This window comes from Gobius niger, assembly GCF_951799975.1.
Source record: "Gobius niger genome assembly, chromosome: 4".
NCBI classification, from domain to species: Eukaryota; Metazoa; Chordata; class Actinopteri; order Gobiiformes; family Gobiidae; genus Gobius; species Gobius niger.
The window spans coordinates 3,032,223-3,056,686 of NC_136855.1; the positions used below are offsets into that span (position 1 = coordinate 3,032,223).

General features: G+C 44.7%; 2 protein-coding genes across 5 annotated transcripts in view; one reads left to right on the plus strand and one right to left on the minus strand.

Moving 5' to 3' along the window:
* The window catches only part of tubgcp4 (tubulin gamma complex component 4), a 58,903-nt gene extending 37,821 nt beyond the window's left edge, over positions 1-21,082 (plus strand). The window contains exon 20 of the mRNA XM_079555111.1: positions 21,072-21,082. The gene's annotated coding sequence lies outside the window, so the exon portion shown is untranslated. The remainder of the gene's footprint in view (positions 1-21,071) is intronic.
* Positions 1-24,464, minus strand: part of tp53bp1 (tumor protein p53 binding protein, 1) — a 40,496-nt gene that overhangs the window by 4,636 nt on the left and 11,396 nt on the right. For 2 of the 4 annotated variants that reach the window (XM_079555089.1, XM_079555090.1), the window contains exons 3-24: positions 22,110-22,179; positions 21,945-21,996; positions 21,316-21,356; positions 20,526-20,615; positions 20,291-20,425; positions 19,638-19,743; positions 19,412-19,497; positions 19,174-19,325; positions 16,512-17,979; positions 15,924-16,040; positions 15,700-15,849; positions 12,349-12,412; positions 11,016-11,081; positions 10,772-10,949; positions 10,544-10,693; positions 8,988-9,193; positions 7,668-7,787; positions 5,928-6,277; positions 5,641-5,832; positions 3,055-3,255; positions 1,228-1,443; positions 400-494 (exon numbers count right to left, since the gene is read on the minus strand). In XM_079555089.1, the coding sequence (XP_079411215.1) occupies positions 400-494; positions 1,228-1,443; positions 3,055-3,255; positions 5,641-5,832; positions 5,928-6,277; positions 7,668-7,787; positions 8,988-9,193; positions 10,544-10,693; positions 10,772-10,949; positions 11,016-11,081; positions 12,349-12,412; positions 15,700-15,849; positions 15,924-16,040; positions 16,512-17,979; positions 19,174-19,325; positions 19,412-19,497; positions 19,638-19,743; positions 20,291-20,425; positions 20,526-20,615; positions 21,316-21,356; positions 21,945-21,996; positions 22,110-22,179 (4,305 nt within the window). The remainder of the gene's footprint in view (positions 1-399; positions 495-1,227; positions 1,444-3,054; positions 3,256-5,640; positions 5,833-5,927; positions 6,278-7,667; positions 7,788-8,987; positions 9,194-10,543; positions 10,694-10,771; positions 10,950-11,015; positions 11,082-12,348; positions 12,413-15,699; positions 15,850-15,923; positions 16,041-16,511; positions 17,980-19,173; positions 19,326-19,411; positions 19,498-19,637; positions 19,744-20,290; positions 20,426-20,525; positions 20,616-21,315; positions 21,357-21,944; positions 21,997-22,109; positions 22,180-24,464) is intronic. The other 2 variants (XM_079555091.1, XM_079555092.1) reach the window with 2 other exon arrangements.

Here is a 24,464-nt window from a genome sequence, read left to right on the forward strand (position 1 = left end):
CCCCTTTGTAAATGTTCTGTTATTTTGTCTTTCTTTTTAATATATACAGTATTTACAAAGACCATCAAGCGAGTTCCAGACATAATTTAATGCATTTTGCAATTGGAGAATCTTGGGCAGAGTTCAAGTTATTGTTTGTGCAGCCCTCAATTGAATCAATTAAGGTTACCCATGTGGCCCCTTATAAAAAACTAATTGTCCACCCCTTGTTTAGAAGCATCCAGGTTTGTTTTTGATGAGAACAACTTTGTAACATGGTAAAAAGCTCTAAAATGTCCATTCAAAATCTGAGCTGGAGGAGAAACAGCACAAAGAGGATTGTCCAAAGACAGATCCCTGGGGGACTCCACAGCAAACGGGGCAGAGCACAGGGCTTTAGTAAAACTGAGCCATTCTGACCTGTTGGTGGTTGAACTCCTTGAGGACGATGCCTCCTCCGTTCTGCAGTTGAGACTCAGTGTAGGTTTTGTTATAGGGACCGGTCTGCACCAGCTCTGGACGGAAACAGAAACATCTTCAGCTCATTCTCTACGCGGAAATGGTTCTATTGAGTCTTATTATTGGAATAAAATGTAGAAAGTTTAGTGACTGTGTCTGGCTTCTGATTATTGACTGTCTTTCAATGTTACCTGCTTTTTTCTATTTTTAGGATCATGATGAGAAAAAAAAACTGCTGTAAACATTTAAAACAATAACACATAAATCCTTTGTATAATCATTACATCATTACTAATGATTTTTTTCAAAATCGATGCAAATGCTTTAGAATTAAATGCACAGAGTTTACAGTTTGCAGTATTCTAAATCAAATTCTGTTCCATTACTAGAAAAAAAATCTGGTATAATGCCTTGATATTACAAAGTAAATTCGACACAACGGGGTACTTTTAGCCCTCAAAAAATTGATACTATTTCAGCCAAATATTGCTGCTTTTTGGAGTTCTTTTGGAGTTTCAAAATGTATATATTTTCCAGGAAATGTAGGTCTAATGCCAGTTGAAATCAAATGTAATGCTTTTAGATTCCCCAAGGGAACAGTGTAATAAGAAACAATGCTAAACATGTGCTTTTAAGTAATGCTGAATAAAGTCTGTCACAAAAAGCAGCAAGGCTTGTGATCTGCCCTCTCTGCCCCTAAGCCCCACCTTCTCTGCCCCTAAGCCCCGCCTCTTCTGCCTCCTAAGCCCCGCCTCTTCTCACCCTAAGCCCCGCCTCAGCTGCCCTCACCTTCATCATCCCCCTCATCAGGGCGGTTGCTGAGTCGATCTCGCTCTGATGATGCCGTCAGGAGGAACACGAAGCCTTCAAACAGGGCGGGATTCAGGGGGCGGGGCCCGTGTGTGGTGGCGAGGTCACATGACACATCAGCGTCTCCGGGTGTGTGGTCACAGGGCGCCGGGGCCAGATCGCTGTCAGAGGTGTTGAGCGCCGCCGCCCGCTGGGCTGGAGAGGGAGCGCACATGGGGTTAAACGCAGTGCACATGAAGGAGAAAGAGCAGGAGAAAGAAGAGCGGCCCCTGTGGACGGCCTGAGAACAAACCCCTTCACCAGTGACCGACACCAGGTTAAAGCTAAATAAATGTTTGCTCATTTACCGGTTCAGACGGAGACTGCGGCGAAAGGCGCTCTCCAGGTCACATCTGGGTTTAGTCCTTCAGCTCAACAGTCAGTGAGTGGTACAAGACATTTCTGTTTCTCTGTCTGTAGATCAATATCCCCCATCCCATGCCGCTATGGAGAGTGGCCTCTGTTTCAGATATCGCCTTCTTCAGCCCTATCCCAGAGGTTTCTCTTCTCTCCCACTGGGTTTTGGAGTTCTACCTCGCTGTGTAGAAAAGTCTAAGGACGGGGGCATGTTTCTATCTGCTGCTGACGCTTATTTGGACACTACCTCCTACTACCTACTACTATTTGCTTGGACATTGCATTGCTCCTGTGGTGACAATGGGCTATACAAAACAATGACTTGATACAGAAAATATAAAAAACACAGATTAAATCACAATATCTGTCAGAAAGAAAAAAATGAAATTCATTTTTTTTTGCAGAAAAGTGCTGTGCACTTTTAGCTCCATCACACTGTATTTACATGGTGAGAAACTGTATTTTCACTGAATGCTTTGGTTTGTATACTTGAAAAGGTCAGGTCACTCAGAGGGGTGTGGCATAAAGCATGGCTCTGATGCTGCGTTCAGGCGACTGGAAACTGGTAGATTTCACAACCTCCGACTCTGAAAAATACTACGTTCACTTCACTGCACCAGTGACGTTACTTACTAGATTTAGCTTGAGCTAGTTTCCATCTGCAGTCCCTAAGCAGGTGAGTTACAAAATAAGTACAATATAAAGCATATTTAACCACTCAAATACAAATGTTCATTCATTCATTCAACCATTCACCCGTTACAGCCATCAGTCCACATAGAAACATGGTAAAATTACTCAAACAAAACATCACTAAAGGTCATATTCATCAGTGCTGACACGACAGCACTGTCCTTGTATTACTTTTAGTCACAGCCTTCAATATAACGTCATGTAGCATATTTGTAATTATATCTAGAGTGGAGAACATTAGCATCCTATTAGCTAACCGTTGTAGCATTAGCCGTGTCGTTAACGTACAAATGTATTTATACAGCTGAATGCTCTGAGGTCTGATCTTGGAATTTTCAAGTGGGAAAAACCCCAGTTCCCAGTCGCCTGAAACGCAGCTTCAATCCGACATTTCCCTGGTTTGGTTTAATGTAAATGTGAAAAAACAACACCAGATTAACCGTTTTAAAAGTTTAAAATTCATTATTAAAGATTGAGGTAAAAAAAATCATACAATTCATTTATATTGGTAGGACAGGATTATTTTACAACAAGATAAAAACGGGACTATTTTAGCTCACAATATCACTATTTAAAACAACCATGGCAATAAAATAAATGTTAAATTAATTATGAATGAACAAACAATGTTGAAAATTCAAATTCATGCATCTTTAAGAATCTGGTAAAACAGTGAGTAAAAATCAAACTTGTAATGGTTCTAAAAGTCCAGTTTACCGGCTCCGCGGCGCCCCCTCTTGGCAGCAGGAGTCCTGTCTGGGCCCAGTTTCCTCTTGGAGCCGGGGGTCGGACCTGGGCTCTGATCTGAACTGGGACCGGGACTTGGAGTGGGTTTGGTCCGGACTCGGGGCGACCTCGTGGGGGTGTTCAGACCCGACTGACCCGCCCTGCGCTTCCTCTTCCCCTCCACCAGGTTATCTGTGAAACACACGGCTGCATAAACAGGCGTCTCTGTCTGAGGCTGTGAAGGCCCGACTACTCACACTGTCATTCCTCCTTTTTTTGTGCAATGAAAGAACTGGATTACTGCTCTTACCAAATGGATCAACTTACCGTAAATGCTCTAATACAGGCCGGGGCCTTTATTTACTCAAGGGCATCTAGGACCAGGCCTTTATTGGAACCAGGCCACAATTAGAGACAGGCCTTTATTTCTATTTGAGCAAAACGGACTACCAGGAAAATGAAGAAAAACGAGATTTGTGTCCATTTGCACATAAAATATTAGGTTCATTTATTAATTAACATTTCAAACCCTCTCCCAGCGGCTGGAACATTGACGCCTTTTATTTTGTCGGGACAACAGAAAGTGTTTCGTTGCTGTTAGCGGAACATTGACATCAATGTCACTGCAGGTTTCTGTTTCGTTTTTACCGCGGACTTGGATTATTTGTTGTTATCTTGTGTAAAGGCGAGTTTAGACGGAGCGTTTGTGTTTGTGATCGATCATGAGACTGACCCGAGAGAAGACGAGACGCTCGCGCTGATGGGAGGAATTATTTTGAGGCGTGGGACTGACCTGCACACGGAGCAGCTGGACGTGCTTTGAAGACGCGATGGTGACCACTATAGTTTCTAATAAAAACCCCGGCCTGTTTTAGAGACCGGCTTTATTTTGCCTCCGCCAGCCGCAAACCCGGCCACTGTTAGAGACCCGGCCTCTGTTAGAGACCCGGCCGCTAATGGAATACAGGCCAGTATTAGAGCATTTACGGTAATATCATCAGTACACGTCTCTTCTGCCCCTCGTTCCCTTCCTGCTGCAGTAAAGCTTTCCTCTCCATGAGCCGATTAAAGTGCATTTCCTTTTTCTTTTTTATTTGAATCGATACCCAGGCCTAGTTATTACGTGTCTGATGGTACGACGTCTGGTGCGAGTGTGAACACGGACTGAACTAACTTTGAAGTAAATCCATCTGAAACTAGGGCGGTCTCAGTCGACCCACAAGGCGCTCCAACATGCGAGAAAACCACCTCAGATCACAATGACAAAATCGTTTTGTTTTCCACAAGAGCCATAACTTAGTCACAGGCTCATGGATGCACTGAATCTGCCCTGTTGCACTGTGTGGTGAGTCCACACTTAGATCAGCTGCTATCACTTTATCACTTTAGATCACCTCATCTTTATATACCTACACGCCTGAGATCAAGATTTTTGATGAGATTTGTTATCCTTAAGCAACTTTGTAACCAGTTTGTAAGTTTGCTTTGGGTCATTATCCATTTGGAAGACCCATCTGCACCCAAGTTTAAAAGTTAATTCTGGTTTCATGTCAGACAGTGAGAAAAAAATGCAAATGTGTATTTTTATAAAGTGTATGTAGACGTCTGGTTCCCGCTGTAGAAACGACTAAAATGCGACTCAGTCTTTTAAGGCGAGACACTACAGGTGAATGGGGAAAAAAATAAATGTAGAGATGTCAATTTGAAACTTTTGCTGAACATTACAGATATAAAATGTATTGCATTTTTTCTGTCATTTTATGTTTTCACATAAAAAATAAGGCATTTTGAGCATTAAAATGGCCAAAATTGCATATATTTTGAACGAAATCAAAATAATGAATTGAGCCGGATTAAAATTGATGGTTTTATTTTATTGACATATTAGTAACTAAGATTTTTTCAGAGGGGATTTTGGATATTTTTTAGTTTTTCAATAAACTAATCATCAGTGAAAAAATCTGTAAAAACTCAAATTCCACCTTTTTTTTGGTTTCAAAGCTGAATTAATCAGGCTAGGAATTAGCTATTAAAAAATCCCTCTGAAAAAACCTTCAAAATATTGTTAGGTCTCAGACTGTAGAGTTTGGAGTCTGTGGGAGCTTCTATAAGGGCATGCCCGGCCCGTTCTTCGACTCTTCCGCACCAGGCATCTCGTAGGAGGAAAAATACCATATTTGGGTGAAAGCATCATCACGGGGCCCCTTAGCAGGACACGTGGATGTAAAATCTGTTAATATTTATGAATAAACACCCGCGGGAAAGACGGCCTTTCTACGCGGCGCAGCAGCTACTTCCAGGTTGCCCCCACCTCGCAGACAAAACATCATAAAATAAACATCATGCGGGTGAGTTTTGTCATTTTTATATCTGACATGAAAACTAAGATGTAAAGGGAGGAAAATAGATAAAAATCTCCACTTCGACCACTGCGTGAAAAATCAATACTTTCACCTGCCGTGATTCGCCTTAAACAGAAATGCTTTTTTAGTCTAGACTGAAACAAAGAGTGCTGTCAGAAACAACTCCGCTCACACCTTGTCCCTCTGATTTGGCTGATGTGTGAGCAGTTCTTACCCAGGCTGATGTCCGAGGCCTTGCCCAGGCCGGTGGGGGGCTGGTAGGGGCCCAGACTGTGGTGCTCCCGGAGCCTGTTGCCCTGGTCCAGGCTGAGGATGACGGAACCCCTGGAGAACCACACCCTCTGCTCGCCGCGCTCCACACAGTACTGCAGCTCCGAGCCCTCCATCCGGTGGGCCTTCACCACTCCTGCAGCACACCGGGCACAGGACCAGGTCAGGGGCAACAGTCCTGACATTATTCATGGGAGTCAACAAGAAACTATGGGAAGGTCCTGGTCATACCGGTGGTGTAGGTCTGGTCTGAGTTCAGTGCGGTGACCTCTGTCTCTAGCGGGATGGGGTCACACAGCAGGATGTCCCGCGCCCACAGCTCACACTCATAACCGTCGTCGAAGCGCAGCCTGAACCGGTTTTCCCCCGGCGCCACGCCCGGACTGGCCCCGCCCCCGGACTCCGAGGGCCCGCCCTGGATGCCGTGGTCCTCGATGATGCGGCCCGAGTAGAAGTATCCGTTTGACGACCACTTGGCCACAACTCGGAGGCCCACGAAACTGGAGCTGCTGGACTGAGGCCCCGGCGAGGAGTCCGAGGCGTGAGAGAGGGAGTCCTGACCCAGACCAGCAGGGGGCGCTCTGAGGAGGGAGCACAGTAAAGACTCATTTACGGAGAAGGGAATGGACAGAGTTCGGTTGAAACTGATCTCTAATGAGTGAGAGAATCATAAATTCATAAAGGCTTAAAACTCACACATTTACCCAGGACCATTCTCAAGACTTTGAGTACAGTCTTTGTTCTAAAGCAAGACCACTAGGGGGAGCTGTTAGCGTAAAATGGACTCATGACAGAGTGAAGGTTAGTCAAGGTTAGTCGACTTCGCTCTTCAAACGGAGCCGAGATCCAGTGACAGAGAAACATTTTCCTGTGGTTTTGACACAGGTTTGGAATATTTTATGCACAGAATAAGAACTTTTCTCCGAGAAATAGGCATGTTCATGGTTAACCGATTCATTGTTGCTAATTACTTCTGCTTAATCCCCACTTGAACACAAGCACATCTTCTTGCTGAAGAAAGTGTCAAAATAGCAACAAAAACAAGAAATCAAGGATGAAAAAAAAAAAAAAAAAAACGCAACCAAACAGTGAAAAAAACACAACAAAAAGTGTAGACGAAGATCTGAGCTTTGCAGCCCAGTCTTTATTTGGGTAAAGTTGAACTGGAGAAAATGCCCTCGGTTAAAGGAACAGACCACCGTTTTTCCGAGTCGATGTGTAACTGTCTGTCTTCCATGTTTTCCCTATTTAAATATGGTTATGTCAGTAGTCACACGATCCAAGTATAGTTTCACAAAACTAAATATGTCGGTTTTCTAAGAGGATAAAAACGGGCACTATATTGCAAGGCGTAATAATACCTTAGGAGCACTTTGACGTCCGCGCAGTAATACCTCCACTTTGCTCGTCTAAGCTCAGGCAAGAACATCTCTCAGTATAGAAAAAATGGTGGCCTGTTCCTTTAAGGTTAAGAACCCTTTTAACTGAGAGTGGCATTTCTCATATATTCATTATCCCGGAGCTTCCTTCTTTCAAGTCTACTTTTCTACGCAACATTATTTTAGCCTTTTCACAAAATACAGCATACAAAGTGTAACAACACCTTTCCTCTAATGGGCGGACACCGACAGGCAGATCGATTTAACATAGTGCTGGATTCATCTTCATGGCATTTAAAAAAAGAAAGAAGAAGAAGTAGGCCTTATAGACGCTGAGTAGAAACAAAAACTCGACAGGCCCGAGTCAAACTTATGCCCCGGTGCAATGATGGCAGCAGAGGGATACAACTTTTTCCAGAGGTCTTAAAGTGTATTCTCATTCTGGGTCACTGTCGCTTTGAGAATAGGAGCAGCCCCAACACCAAGCCTTGAGGGACACCAGGGAGTCCTCTACAACAAATACTGATGACAATATGAGTAAGAACGCAGTCAGAACAAAGGACAGAGGCTCAGGGGAGGGGGCGGGGCTTACCTGCCGTGGGGGGAGGAGCGTGACGGAGGGCGCCCTCTTCTGGCTTTACCTCTGGGACTGATCGACCCAGAGCCAGGGCTTTTACGCTTCACTCCTCCACCAGCTCCGACTCCGACCCTTCTGAAGCCGAGGGAGGAAGGGGGCGAGGAGGGAGGAGAGGAAGCAAGGAACAAGGAGAGGAAGCAAGGGTCGAGGAGAGGAAGCAAGGGACAAGGAGAGGAAGCAAGGGACGAGGAGGGGAAGCAAGAGGCAAGGAGGAGAAGCAAGGGACGAGGAGGGGAAGCAAGGGGCAAGGAGAGGAAGAAAGGAACGAGGAGAGGAAGCAAGGGTCGAGGAGAGGAAGCAAGGGACGAGGAGAGGAAGCAAGGGACAAGGAGAGGAAGCAAGGGACAAGGAGAGGAAGCAAGGGACGAGGAGAGGAAGCAAGGGACGAGGAGAGGAAGCAAGGGACAAGGAGAGGAAGCAAGGGACGAGGAGAGGAAGCAAGGGACAAGGAGAAGAAGCAAGGGACGAGGAGAGGAAGCAAGGGACGAGAAGAGGAAGAAAGGGACAAGGAGAGGAAGCAAGGGACGAGGAGAGGAAGCAAGGGACAAGGAGAGGAAGCAAGGGACGAGGAGAGGAAGCAAGGGACAAGGAGAGGAAGCAAGGGACGAGGAGAGGAAGCAAGGGACAAGGAGAAGAAGCAAGGGACGAGGAGAGGAAGCAAGGGACGAGGAGAGGAAGCAAGGGACAAGGAGAGGAAGCAAGGGGCATGGAATGAGGAAATGAGGGAGGAAAAAAGAGAGGAAAAGAAAGAGTCTAGTGAACAGAGAGTGGTTAGTTCAACAGGTTTAGTTAGTTAGAGTTTTGGTGGAGAAGTTAAAGGATTAGTGTACATGGGATTTTTTCATCCCAATACGTCTTAAGTGTGATACGCCTATCGCAATACTTCAAAGAGCTGCAAGTGGCTCCTGAGATTGTTACCATAACCCTGTTGTAAAGTAATCCTGCTTAAAACAGCGTTTAATGGATTGACATAAATCAGAAACCTCCCAGACAAAGTGAAAGAATTGTTAAATAGCCAACTACTGTAAATCTGAACTGGAATATTGACGCAAATATTCTGAATGAGAGTCATTTTAACTGATCTAGATGTTATTTATTTACTGTGTCTTTCATTAACATGACCCATGAGTGTCCCTGGACTGCAGCTTCAATCAAGTGTTGATTTCACTCATTTTCCCACTCCGATTCAGAGCACCAGTCCCATACCACGGTGTGAATCCCAGTGCAGGTGTTCCCGTTTCCCTCTCGCCCTCTCAGCATGTCTTAAAGCGCTACCTTGTGGTTTTGGCGCCTCTGCCCAGCGGCGGGAGGAACTCGGGCCTCTCGTTGGACGTGGTCCCGGCGGCGGAGCTGGAGGTGGTCCCTGTGGTGCAGGTAGAGGAGCTGATGTCGGCCAGGTCTCCGGACGTCAGGGAGCTGCTGCCTGTTCGACTGGGACTGACATCCATCACCTGGAACTGCACCACCGGCTCGTCGGACTCCTGAGGGAGGGACCCGGGTCAGACCGGTGAAATCAGTGAAATCAATAAAATAAGACTTGGTAAGACCTCCCGAGGCTCTAAAGTGTGAGGCTGATCTTCCGCCTGGCGAGACGAGACTAAACTTAACCTTTATAATAATAAATCATTATTATTAAACTTGACCTTAAGGATCTGTGCTCCTCCTGCCCAGTGTCAGTCTCATTTCTCTGCTACTGTTCCCTGGTTTGGCTTTTATCTGACAGATAAATGCTGCGTGTGCGTTTAGATCACTTTTTCCCCTTGTGATTTGTTAAGTGTTTTCTCACAGCGTAGACTTTTAGGAGTTCCAATGCTGCTGAACCTGTGGCCGAAAGACGCATAAACAGACCCTCATTTCTTCTTTTCTTGTAGCCTTTTTCAAGTCAGTGTTCTATCCATAAAACCATGGAGAAAAGACGCTCAGAGCGGCAGGTGCCAGTCTGCTCCGTCCACCGTCACAGCTGAGCGGAGGACAGGGGGCGCCACAGCTCTATTCCTCTCAGCTTTATTAAAAGCCACCATTTTACTTTTTATTCATGTATTCCCCACAGCCCCTTTTAGTGAAACTGCAGTACAGTTTTTACAGGTTTGGCTCATAATAGACTGACCTAATCGGCCCCTGTTCGGTGAGTGTGGGCGGTTTGGGGCAATTCAGACCTGAGCTCAATTTGAGAACGGCTCGGTTCAAGTGTCAAGTGATGCCGGAAGCCACAGTAATTGCCTGGTGTACTGAGTCTGGCTCCACTGCCTCTTTGTGAATTTTCTTTTTTTTTTTAAGCATAGTGAAAAAATGTCGTGCTCCACAGTGAGGAGGGACAGTGAAGTGCAGTTTATAAAGTCCATGTTTGCTCATAATGTGCATCTATAAAGGTCTGTTCAAGTTTTGAACTGTACTGTTATGTGTACTAGGGCTGAACGATATGGACAAAATTTCATATGAATATCGAGTATTCATGCCAGATATCTCGATAGATTTACAGCTGTTTGTCGGTTCATGAATATGGCATTGTCCCATTCAAATGAAGTGTAAGTGTGGCTTATTACATGAACATGTTATTAAGCTTTTGCAGGATCTCATGAGTTAAATACTGTCCATGCCTCAAGGAAAGAGAGTAAGTATATGTTGACTGTTGAGCGCTAGTATGAAGAGTGTGGGGCAAACTCCATGCAGCACAAACATGATCCAAACACCCTCAACACCAGCTCCAAGTCCATCTTAGTCACAAAAGAGGACTGAAGCTGACACCAGGTGACCCACGCTCCAGAGACGTCAGGAGTTTCCGAGCCCCCCTGAATGCAGCGTAAAGGTCTGAGCGCAGACTTGGATCTGACCTGGGTCACGGTGCGGTCCACTTCCTTCCCGTCCTCGTAGTAAACGTCGGTAATGACGCGTGTGACCGTGGTGCGCACTTCCTGGACGGTGCGCACGTGTCGGCGGTGGGCGGGGCCTGTTCTCCTGGGCGGCGGGGTCTCGGTGTCAGTCTGGGAGCAAATAGAAAACATCAGATCAGAGCTCTTTCTTCAGGACAAATGTGTAGAATTTATGAAAAGTCGTAGCACCTTGTCGTGACTGTTGGTCGGTCCAGGTGCATGATGGGACGGATTCTTCGCTCTGCTCTCATTCGCCGATGAGGCTTGAGGGCGTGGCTCAGTGTCCTGCACAGAGGCGTCTGATTGGCTGTTGGGGAGGCTGTTACACTCCACGGAGTTCCTCTGAGGCGACGCGAACAAAGGACTTCTGCACAGAGACGTGTTTCAGAAAACAACCCTCCGACCGTCCACTTTATTCAGAGGGAGTTTCTACCTGAGCGGGGAGTCGTCCGGCTCCCGTCTATGAACCTGTCGCACACGACTGAACACTGACGGACTGCTGCAGACACAGAAACAACAGTGTAACAAGTTTAACAAGTAATACAAACTTGTATTCTCATCAACAGTTCCAATATCACAGAAATCAGCGATATTTTAACGTAATGGAGATTTCATAAAGCCGGTGGTGGGAAACTCGTACTATGTTTTGTATGACCCTTTGACCACCACCAACCTTCGCACTGACCTGAAAAACATTTGTCTGGGCAATTTGGGCAATTTGGCAGAAATAGAATATCACGATTTTTGAAATATAAACACTGACCATTTTGATTTTTATCAAGATTTATTTTTTCAGAATGACAAATAGGGCTGTGCAATATGACAATACATATCATGGGGACAATTGAAAAGTGTCTATTGTGCCATTTCTCTTCTATCATTTATATTGTTTCTAACCTAACTAAATAGGCCATGAAGAAAGGATTAGTTTTGTAATAATAATAAACAACAATAAAAATAACTTTTTAGCAAATTAACTGTAGACGCTTTTGTGATGCATTTTCATCCTTGTTTTCTTCTCATTTTTGTTGTTATTTTGATGCTTTTTTTCAAGAAGCTTTTTAATTTGGGTAAAACCAAACTGGATAAAATGTTCAGGTTCAGGTGGGGGTTATGAGGTTAAAGAAAGGCATAAATAACTCTCAAAACAATGTAAACTTTACTACTTTATAATTATAATGATCTAAAGTTCAGTAACGGGGCTGATTATCTCGTGTGTATGCGCCCTTTCATTTTCCTTTCTGTTGTACGGTGAAGCAGGAGCGTTTGCTTTTTGTTGACATCCTGAGTCAGTTGTGGAGGCTGTTTCCGAACATTTGGCCAAACTTTATTGGGAATTGTGCTGTTAAGTTTCCATGATTTGGACATTTACAGCGAAGGATTATCTCTAAATTGTTTCATATTCGACACATCAGCGCCTTTTGCTGAAATTTTCCCATGACAGGATTCAGACGACAAAAACACCTTGGTCATCTTTTGGAAACCCAAAGTGGTCCCACACTGCTGACTCCAAGCGTTTTTTGGGTGGATGAAGGTCTGGGGTGAGTTTACGCGCTGTTTGGGCAGCGGAACCCGTGGCTTCTACAATTCTTACGCTTAACCTACCACGTCCTTTTATAATCGTGCTAAAGTTTCCTTCCCAGACAGTAGCAGGAAAAGTGTCAACAGTTACAGAAGTGCTTTGGATCGTGATAAAACAATCCCACAAATATGACAGCTGGTCAGCTGTGGAGATGGTAAGACCCAGCCCCACTCCTGAATCTCACCTGTTGGTGCTTTTGGCCGTAGTTTTGGAGCCAGTGCCGGGGTCGTCTTCAGTGAGAGAGGGCCCTGAAGGAGAGAGTTCCCAACAACATGTTTAGACAATGGGAGATTAAAGAAATGGAACCGTAATCTCATTTGATGCTTTAGGCCAGGGGTGGCCAACCCGCGGCTCTCGAGCCGCATGCGGCTCTTGGCCAATCAGAGTGCGGCTCTTTGCATGATTGGAGATATTTAATACAATGCGGCTCTTTGCAAAATAATTGGTAAATAATTCCCATAAACTGTAACAGTCTTTGACCAAAAATCCAACCATCGTCCTACAGACCATGTTTCCATCTCTACATGAATGAGAGTCTGTATCTCTCTCCTTTTCGAGGCGGTGTGTAAAAGGTGCCCGTGCAGCCTCACTCAAAGCGGGATGTAGGTTTAACAACAGGCAGGCAGATCGTGGCTCTGAGATTAGCTTCTGTGCTTTTCAGGTTTCTGATCAGCCTACTCTTCATTTGATGTAATTTGGCGACATATTCACAGAAAAAGATCAAAATTAGGAAATGGAAAAAAGCGGAGCTCTTATTAAGCGTATGATGCGAAGCGCGACATCGTAACGCGGAAATACGCAAAGTCATGACTTTTCTTTCACATGTGACAGTAACTGTAGCAGATGCAACTTAAAACAGACTCTCAGATGTCCAGAGGCTCCTGGTTCAAGTTCATGAACTTTGTGCAGCCTAGAGTGCCTTCTCTCTGCGCAGTCCAGTCAGGACCGAGCTGCTGGCACTGAGCGCACAGGCCAGGGGCGAATCAGAGAAGGAGGCTCAGTGGGCAGGGCCCCACATACAAACACACCCCAGCATTAAAAAAAATAAAAATAATAATAATAATCTAATTCTGTCTCAGTCAGAACAGGAAACACAAAATGTCATTTAATATACATGTATTTCAATCTTGTTGAGGAGTAAAACCATTCAATCTAACACAATTATTTAAAAAAAAAGAAAAAGGCATAAAGTTATAGTTTATTGTGATTAAATAAAACGGTCACATTCTATTTAATCACAATAAAGTGCCTTTGTGGCTCTTCACAGGATCAAGGTTGAAAATTTCGGCTCTTGGTCTCCGACTGGTTGGCCACCCCTGCTTTAGGCTTACATGGTTTGCGCTTTTTGATGTGCATGTTTTTCATTGTCTGTTCTGTAATTTTTGTTTGTACCTGCCCTGGTTGTCCAAGACAAACTTCTCTGTAAGGAGACAGTCAAAACATATATTCTATTCAGTCAACATATTCTATTCTAGACCATTAATTTGGTATAAAATTGTCATGTCATAATTTTCCAAGAAATGTAGATTTAATGCCAGTTTGTATCCAATTGAATGCTTTTTATTTACATTTAAGGCCTTGATATTGACTTTACATGCTTAATAACCTCTTAACCTCTAAACAAGTGCATTTTCCCCAGTTCAGCTTTACCCAAACCTAAAATGCTACAGCCTAAAAGCCAGAGTAACGCCTCATTTGAAAGTTAAGACAACTCATCTAAACAGATCTTTTTTCTCGCACTGGCATCATTTTTTTTTGTCATCGCTTTAGTGTTGCATTTTTATCCTTGTTTTTGTCGCTCTTTTGACACTTTTTTCAAGTAGCTTTTAGATTTGGGTAAAGCCAAACTGGAGAAAATGTGCTCAGTTCAGGTGGGGGTTAACGCCCCGCGGAAACCCTACTGCAGCTGAATGAGCTTTACTTTTTGACAAAACATATCCAATAAAAATATTAAGCAATGTCACTATTCTTTGCAGAAAGTTTAAGAAAGTGTACTGCAAGCTTTCTGTCATTTTATGTTTTCATATAATAATAAGATGAATAATAAATGGCCAATACTGCCAATATGTCTGCAACAAAGTTTAAATAATGGATAGAGAACATGTCAGTGTTTGTGAATGAAGAGGCGTGGGAAAGACCATGTTGCAGTTACTTCCTTGAGGCTCGCTAGCAACAAATAGTGATAAAAAAAAAGCATTGTGACGCGAGAGTTTAGTCTTTTTTATACTCTGAAAACTATGTTGAGGAGAAAACTAGCTGTCAACATTGACCAATGCGTCAGAAATCACAACGTGGCGAGAAATATCAGACAACTGTTGCTAAAACTGCTCAATAATCAGTTTTAGCAAATAATGTGTCTAATGTGTCACTGATGAGACACTCCTCAGGGCTGTGTACTTTCCCCCTGGCTCTTCACCCTGTACACAAACTGCTGCACCTCCAGTCACCAGTCCATAAAACTGATCAAGTTTGCGGATGAAACCACCTTCATCAGGCTCATCTCGGACGGTGATCCGCCTACAGGCGAGAGGTGGTGTCCTGGTGCAGCCACAACAACAAAGACAGTGGAGATGATCGTGGACTTCAGGAAAGGCACAGCCCCACCATCCCCCCTCGCTCTGACAGACTCTCCCACCCCCATCTCCATCGTGGACTCCTTCACCATCACCCAGGACCTCAAGCGGGAGCCAACCATCAGCTCCCTCATCAAGAAGGCCCCGCAGAGGATGTTCTTCCTGTGGCAACAGAGCCATCATTGAGTCCATCCTCTCCTCCTCCATCACAGTGTGGTCCATCCTCACCTCCTCCATCACTGGTGGAACCCCGGCGCTACAGACCGGGACAAGTATCCACGGCAGTGCATTGTGCTGCTGCTGAGAAGGTGATTGGCTGTGAGCTCCATCTCTCCAAGACCTGTTCAACTCCAGGACCCGGAGGCGTGTGGTTCGGATCACAGCTGACCTTTCTCACCTAACAGACTGTTCACCCCTCTCCCCTCAGGCAGGAGGCTACGGTCCATACAGACCCATATCTCCCGCCACATGAACAGTTTTCTCCCCTCTGCCATCAGACTTATGAACGATAACAGGACCCGATAACTATGTCAGACTCATTTCCACTGCTCTATTGCACTACGTGTAATGTCCACACTCATACTGCATCTGCTGCTAACACTCAAAGCACTTGTACATCTTTACATTCATGCCATGTCAAACTATTGTTGTCTTTATCATCGTTTAAATGTAATCTTCTTATGCATGCCCTTATAGTCTTATCGTTTTAAGTTTTCATAGTTTATTATTTATCTAAGTTATGTGTTATATGTTTTGTGTTTCATGTTGAACGACTGAATCGAAAAAATCCTGAGTTGTGAACCTGTTCATAACAATGGCCAATAAAACTATTCTGATGCGGATTCTGATATGCACTTTAAGGCCTTAATAGGGGAACAAATTGGCATTCAATGACTTGAATGACTTCAGCTAAAGGACAAACGATAAACTAACAATGCAGACACAGAGGAGCGAGTACTCACGCTGCAGGCTGAAGCGCTCACTGCTGCCCTCTTCCACCGGAGTCACCAGTTTCATCCTCAGACTCAGTTTCCCATCAGCGTCCCCGCCCTCGGCCGTGATGTCGCTGCCCACCGCAGAGACGTCGGAGTTCTGGGAGAGCGAGAGGACTTCTATGATCGGAAAGAGAGGCCGTTAGAAATGTAAGCCTCCATAGCCCGTGAGGTCATCAATGAGAGACACTGACCAATAGGAGTGCTGTGTCTCATCGCCTGCTGCAGCGCACCGATCTGAGGGGGCGTGGCGCTGACCGACGGACCAATCAGCTCGCCCTCTTTAGGCAACGTGAAGTGGAAGGAAATCTCTGGATGAACGACAGGCAGCGCGGTCAGGAACGGGAGGAACATGGGAGGTTGACCGTGGAAGGAGGCAGTTAATAGTAATCTCTTAACGTTAACCAAGTGCATTTTCTCCAGTTCAGTTTTTTTTTAAAGCGACAAAAAAGAGCTGAAAACATGACAAAAACGCTAAAAAAATGTGACAAAAACACAGCGGCAAAAAAGAGATGAAAAAAAACAACAACAAAAAAACATCTCAACAACCGCTTTTGACGCCCCCCAGAAACACTGCATTAAAATTAACAAAAACGTTTTACATTCCAGCTGATGAAAAAAATAAAAATCATAAAATTCCAACTAGAATTTTGCAGTGAAGGCATGATGATGGATGGTAGTGCAACATTTCAGTGCACAGGTGTTGAAACAGGTGCACTGAAATGTTGCACTACTCCAGTCACAAGCACAGCCCTGAAGAGCAGCCCGGGTTAAAGCCTCACCTCCAGAACTGTCCAGACTCTTCACTCCCGGCGCTTCTCCCTTCGCTCTTCCGTCGGCGGTCAGTTTGCCGCCTCCTCCTCCGTTTCCAGGAGTTGACATCTGACTTTGGGTCAGCGCTAGCCCCAGACTCGCCTCCCTCTCAGTCCCCGACGCCGCTCCTCCAATGGCTCTGCTCCTTCCAACCGTGTTCTGAACCGCATTCTCACTGTTTGCACTCAGCTTTTTGCTATGGGACGTTCGAACTTCCTCCGCTACAGATCCGGTAGGCTGGCTGTTAGCTTTAGCGCTCCCATGGCTCATTCTTTTAGCTTGCGACGCACCTAAAGCTGCTTTTTCCATTGCAATTGCGTTTGTTACGGATCCGGTAGGTTGGCTGTTAGCTTTAGCACTCCTTTGGCTTACTTTCTCATTATCTACATTCATTGTTTTCGCCTGGGATGAACCTAAAACTGCATGGTGCTCTGCATCTGTTACGGATCCGGTAGGTTGGCTGTTAGCTTTAGCACTCCTTTGGCTTACTTTCTCATTATCTACATTCATTGTTTTCGCCTGGGATGAACCTAAAACTGCGTGGTGCTCTGCATCTGTTACAGATCCGGTAGGTTGGCTGTTAGCTTCAGCACCCCCTTGGCTTATTTTCTCATGATCTACATTCATTATTTTTGCCTGGGACACGCTTAAAACTGCTTGGTGCTCTGCAGTCATGTCTGTTACAGAGCCAGTAGGCTGACTGTTAGCTTTAGCGCTTCCTTGGCTCAAATTTCTAGCTTTCTTATCATTAACTACATTCAAAACATCACTCTGTGATCCAGATACAGCTTCTTGTACAGATCCAGTGGGTTGGCTATTAGCTTTAGCAGTTCCTTGGCTCATTCTTTTAGTCTGGGACGCACTTAAAACTTCTTTATTGGCAGTCACGTCTGTTACCGATCCGGCAGGTTGGCTGTTAGCTTTAGCGTTCCCTTGGCTCATTGTTTTAGCTTGTGACGCACCTAAAGCTGCCTTTTCATTTGCAATTGCACTTGTTACGGATCCGGTAGGTTGGCTGTTAGCTTTACCACTTTCTTGACTTAACTTGTTCCCTTTGTGTGCATCCTTTACATTCAACATGAGACATTCCTGGCTGTTGCGGTTAGAATTTGGCCCTTGCTTTGGCGTTTCTGGACTATTTTTCGACATTCTGAGGCTATTTTGACTTCCGACAGTTAGCTTCTCCGCCTGATTCGCGACACGTTGCGAACCGCCCTCTTGACTGCTCTTTAGTTGGGAGTTTTGAGAATTCATTGCAGCTTTGTGCGGACTCGTTTCGTCTTCCATTTGCTCGATTTGCGTGGCCTCCTCATCATCGTCTCGCGGCTCGGTGTTGATGCATAAGTTTAAGGAGGACTCGCTGAAGGCGGCAGAGGCTGAAGGAGCTTTGAGGCTCTGAGAGGAGTTGCCCTGGCTTTGGGTCGGGGCGAACACGTCCTGAAAAGAGACGGAGGTAATGAGAACTAGGACTGGGCCCCATCATATCGCGTTATACTGGTGTAATTGTATAAGCGCGGTAGAGTGATGCATGCCCACTACAGCTGATTGCGACTGGAGCATAGACATAGACGCCTTATGCTCACTCCTCCCCGTTTACCATAATGGCCACGGTCGTGGGGGAATTCATGGTGGATTTACAGACTACCCCTCCCCAGCTCTGACGAAGCATGTTCCTAAAAAGGACATACGGGCGGGATTTTCACCGTAGACTCGGCCCTTGCGTGACGTGTAGCTCGCGCTGCTCCAATGCTAACAGTCTTTTTACAAAAACCAGCCTGGTTTCACATATTGTGATTAACCCAGCGTTATCTCAGGAGGAATATCTAGCCTTGTCTAGTGTTGAAAAAATTGAAACCAGGTGTTAAAGTTGTTTTTAAGGTGTCTAGACTCCAATGCTTTTCAATGGGGGCCTAGTGGCGATATGGAGGTACTACAGCAATGGCGGAGCAATGGCGGAGCAATGGCGGAGCAATGGCGGAGCAATGGCGGAGCAATGGCGGCCCCCAGTGTCGTGGTCATAAAGCGGCCATTGGACTGGAGTCTGGACGCTCACCTACAGCAGCATAAACACTTCTCTGTTGCTTGAGTAAATCATATTTGCTTTGCGTCTTGGATGAACTCCGATGTAGCATAGCCTAGCATTCCGTAGCATGGCACTAACAACAACACGGCAAAGAAAAGTGGGTTAAAGCTCTTATCCTTTTCATCTGTGGCGTCTACAGCCCGATGTCCCGTAAGTCTCAGACGAGCTCATCTATCTCTCCCTCTTCTTCTGTGTGTGTGCGTAACTGTGTGCTCTCGGTTGCCGTGGCAGCGACAGCAGTGAGGAGATGTGGCGGAGGACAAATAAGGGGATGCTTTGAAAACTGCTATCGGCTAACGGCTATCGTATACGGGGGGAAGGGGGGTGAGGCGCTGATGACGGGGGCAGTCAAAATAATGGTAGGGAAAGCACTGGTATTATTAATTTAACCCCGGTTCTCTGTGATTCCTCCAGAGCGGGGCACTGATGGATTCCCTTCACACATGCGCAGTGATGGATTCAGAACACAGAACTGTAGTTATGTAACTGTCGTTGTGTTACTGCAAAACTCTTTCATCTGCAGTGACGTGAAAGTCCGTCTGACGTACGTGAGAGAAGTCGGGTTGCGAGGGCACAGACAGGGGGCGCTCCGGCTCAAACCCAGGTGTGTTCTGGGACACAGGTGTGGAGGAGGCGGGGCCGGGCTCTCTGCGCTCTGATTGGCCGGTGGGAGGAAGAGAGGCGTCCATGGGTTCATCTGCTGCAACACACGAACACACGGGTTTATGAACATTTGTACATGTCTTTTACACATAATAATGGAATGATAATAAAGGTGTACAGTACTGTGCGAAGGCAGCTCTGTGGGGGAGCTGGGCACGATCATCGGAGTGAAATTATCAGGCGTCGGAGCCACAAAGTCCACCGAGCCTCTGCAGACACAGACAACCAGAGGGAAAGGTGTGAAAGGGGTGTGTGTATATTTCTAATTTTGAAGAACGTAAGCCAAACGCACTGCTTTCTCACAACATTTATGACCTTCCTTTTGGCATAGTTTCATTTGAAGCCTTACTGTGAGAGACTGTTGTTGACGAGAGTCCCCTGAACGCTTCCCGACAGATGCAGCAGAGCCAGACGAGACGGGGTGCAGCTGGGGAGGACGGGGTCTGGGGCTGGACCTGAACGCAGCACAGAGAAGAGATAGATGACGGTTAGCGGTCCCTCCCACCGCTCTACAAGGCCCTTTACCGTTTGATCAGAAATTTACTACAAGGAACACATTCTTTCACATTGGTACAGATTCTGAAATAATGTTACTGGGATTGATCACACTCCCAGAACACTTTATCAATTTATTTTAATTTAAGGGTTTGTAACAATTGGCAAAGATTAAAAGTCAGTTTAAGGCGAGACACTGCAGGTATGAGGAAAAAATTATAATTCAAAGAAATACATTTCAAACTTTCGATGTAGATTACGGATTTAAATATGAGGGGAAAAAATATTGCACGTTTTCTTGTCTTTCTTTTTTTTATGCATAAAAATGGATGAAATGTACAATATTTTCTGGAGTGACTTCCTGGAAAAGGATGGTGCGTGATCAAGTAAACATCATAGAAGGGAGTGTTTGGTTTGAGACATTACTCGGACATTAAAACCAAGACCAAATCTCAACAATGACCACTTTAAATTCGCTCATCCTCGAATGTTTCATAAATATCTGACCTTTCTTGTCAAAGAGATCCTCCTGTGACGACAGCATCTCATCGTGCTCCTGGTTCTGGGAGTGCAGCAGGACGTCCACTGAGACGTGGGGACCCGGTCTGGGCTGGGGTTTAGGGAAAGACCCACTGGGCTCGTCTGAAACTGCACAAGGTCAGATACAGAGGACAGACGAAAGATCAAAACCAACCCTCAACTACCAAAAATGACTCAAATTACAAGCTTGTGTTTGTGGTACCTGGTCTGGTCCCCCTCTTGTCCTGGGCCGGTTCTGACCCCAAGTCCTGGCTCTGGCTCAGCTCCAAGAAGCCGAACTGGGACGCTCCTTCTGTGGGTTCACACGGGGCAGTGAGGAGTTAAACCAGCCAAGAGAACTCCTGTTACAATGTTAAAGCCACACTGCGGAACATTTGCCCCATAATTAGAATAGACTATAAATCATATATTTCATGTTGTGTGTTGTCTTGGTAAAATCTTCCTTTAGAGCCCGTGTCTTTCCTGTGAGCGGCCTCTCCTCAGACCTTCGTGACTTTTATATCATTTCTGTGGTTTCTTTGTCATTAACAGAAGATTCAGTGTAGTGGCCATTGGACCCACAAAAAGCAGAAACTTGACGGAACTGCTCTCCTCTGTCGTTCCTGGATTATCCAAGTAACAGCTCTCTCAGCTGTGATGTGCATCGTGTTGGATAAATCGCGGCAGTAAGCAAAACCACAAGGCGTTTCACAGTGATGTAGCTACGCTTTAACGAGAGTCCAGAGTGTCAGAGACAGAGCGGAGCTCTTGGACTTTCAGTACGGCCTGATTTTCAATCCGTCAAAATGACAGACGGCCTTCAACATTTTCTAATGCTAATGGCTATAGGAAAAATAGGCTTCTCCTTTTTAATTTCCATGGCAGAATATGAGCATTATTTTTGAAAACCTGGCACAGAAACAGCATTGTCCATGGCAAACCATTTGGAGCAGAGGACGCTCTCCCACCCCCAATGTGCCGCAGTGTAGCTTTAATTATACAGTGGGCGTCACCTTCATGTGTCAGACACTGAGATTCTCCTCTAGAGTCCGTCCTGCAGGAGACACACACAGAACACGTTAGTCACAGTTTAGAAAAGAGCCACCTGCACAAACCATTTGGCCTTATTTTGTTTGTACGTGACCTTTACAAATGAGCACCAGGTCTGTTTTTCATCTAAGAACAACGTTATGTACAACACGGTTTAAAGTGAAGTCTGTGAGACTGTGAGAGTAAGCGAGTCCGACCCTCCCCCTGTCCTGACTGAACCAGAAAACCACTCTTAATCTGTACAAAGAGGAGAGCAAGGACAAACTTTAAAGTTAACGATCCAGCTCCTCCCCCTTGTCTCTGATTGGACCTGACAGGCCGGTTCACAGGAGAGCTCGTCTCATTGGTCAAAGTGATTGCCCGGGGAGTTTGATTATTTGCAGACATCAACAAAGGGATTAACTTTAGGAAAAAAAAAAATGATTTAATATTACTTGCGTTATGTCAGATTTCAGGCCCAGGTGCTCAATTATACGCAATCTAATTCATCTGTAAAACATATAAACTTACAGACCATCACTTTAAAACTCAAAAAAGTCAGTTTAGCAGTAGATGTCTCCCTTAAATTAGAAAAACATACTTTTTCACACACCTCTTGTCAGAGACGTCTAAAATCTCGCTCTCCTCAAAACTGGGGTTCATTTCTGCAAAATAAAGTCAAATGTTACTCCTTTAACAAGTAAATACCACAGACTCCACCCACACAGGAACAAGCCCAATCGCAAATCTGGAACGGGAGGCTGTGATTGGCTGTTACCTGGAACGGGAGGCTGTGATTGGCTGTTGCTCTGTGAACTCCTGCTGCCGACGGGAGGAGAGATCAGCTCCTGGAATAGAAGAACATTCCATTATAAAGAAGTATGTAACGTTTCCATCGCTATTTTGATGCCTTTTTGTTAAGCTTTTATTGATTTGGGTAAAGCCAAACTGGAGAACATGTGCTCAGTTCAGGAGGGGGTCGAGAGGATAACTTTATCAGAATATTAAAACCATGCCATAAATATGATTGGTTATGTAAATAATAAGTACACAGGTATCTCTGTGAAACTTGCACTGCAGATTACTGGCTAAATCTTTCATATAAAAAAGAATGGTTAGAGCCAAGTTTAGTTTTCTCTCTGATCTTCATATCAGCTTTACCCAAATCTAAAAGCTTACAGCCTTTAAGGCCAGTGAAACGTCTCATTTGACCGACAAAACGTATCTAAACTGATCTTTTTCCTTGTATGGTTACTGCATTGTCGTCACATTTTTGCGGCGTTTTCACATTTGTGACACTTTTTTATCTATTTTTTTGTCACGTTTTTGTCGCTCTTTTGTTGCTTTTTTCATGAAACTTTTAGATTTGGGTAAAGCCGATCTGGAGAAAAAGTGCTCTGTTCAGGCGGGGGTTAGGAGGTTAAACTAGTTATTAGTGATTAGTACATTTTATGTTAATCTATATGAATGCACTCCCTAATCAGTGTTGGGCAAGTTACTTCAAATTTTAAAGGGGGGGTATTATGCAAACTCGACTTTTTCAAGCTTTACATCATGTTATTATGTCATTCCCTCATTAAAAACATGCCTGAAGTGTTGCCTTGGCACATTCACGTATTTTTGTGTAATCTGTAAAAACTCTGATGGCGGCCATTTTAGGGACAGGTTTGCCTGAGTCCTCCTAGGAACGCCCCCACCTCCTGGAGACGCCTCCGAGCTTTCGTCACCAGCCGAGTAACCAACCACTGCTCCTCAGCAGAACCCCCTCCCCACTGATGCCACAGACAGCGTGTGGAGGGGGCGTGTCGGAAAGGGTCAGAGGTTCTTAAAGAGACAGAGGCCTATTTCAAGACATTCACTACAGCCATTTTGAGAGAGACATTTTCTGCATTTACAGACCAACAGAAGGTTTGGTCATCATTGTAGTGTGGTATAGACTGGTGCTATGGGATTAATAAAATCTGTATTTGTAGTTACAGCTTTAAAAATGTCATATGTTTGTATTACATATTACCGTTTCTAAAGTATAATATAATATAATATATAATAGGAAGAATGCCATTGAGCAAAAGTTCAGTCAAAGATTTCCTTTTCCTGACCTTTCTCTACACACAACTGCAGATCTTACTCACCAGTGTCCAACTAGACTGAACAAACCATGTAGACGCTCTTGTAACATGAGTTACTGGAAATGTAATAACTAATGTATTCCCGTATTTTGTGTAAGTAATGTTATATTCTTTAGTTACTGAAAAAAAGTCATTACTTTTGTAATACTTTACCCCGACACCGGCCGCAATAGTTTTATAGCTTTTATAGTTGACTTTAGGGCTGGGCAATAAATTGAAATCACAATCTGTCATTTGGTCAATCTCAATAATGGTCATAGGACTTTGTAACGGACAGGTTAGTTTGGGAGTTTGGACGAGACAATGGGAGACTTGTGTGTGTTAAATGAGACTTGCTGAAAGCATTCGTTTTTGTTTGAGCTGAGGTGTGAATAAAAGAGGTTTCCAATTTTATGAATCAGCAAGATTTATTCAGAAAAAACAAAATCGAATTGAAAATCGAGATCGATCAATATGGGGAAAAATAATTGTTGACAAGTTGACTTTTGCACTTATTTTTATTTGACCTTTACTTAACCAGGAAAGTCCCACTGAGATCAGGAATCTCATTTCCAGGGGAGTCCTGGCCCCAGAGGGAAACCTATTGTACATGTTTGAGTGGTAGGGGAAACTTGTTCACTGACACCAGCAATAAAACTTATTTTGAACTTGAAATAAATCTGTTGTTGTTCAGAGCTCAGTAAATCAGGGAGAGAATTTGATATTAAAAAATGCCTTTGAAAAAGCTTCCAAATGTAGCAGAGTCTGAGCCTAGCTTGTTGTGCAGTGCATTTTCTCTAGTTCAACTTTACCCAAATCTAAAAGCTTCTTGACTGGAGGTAAGGCCGGTGTAACGCCTCATTTGAAAGCTAAGACCCACAAAAGCCATCTAAGCTTCTTCCTCATTATGATGGTTGTGTTTTCATCGTGTTTTGTAGCCTTTTTGATGCGTTTGGGTCACATTTTTCTATCACAGCAACATTACACACAAAAAACCTAAATGAGGCCTTAGCTTTCAAATGAGG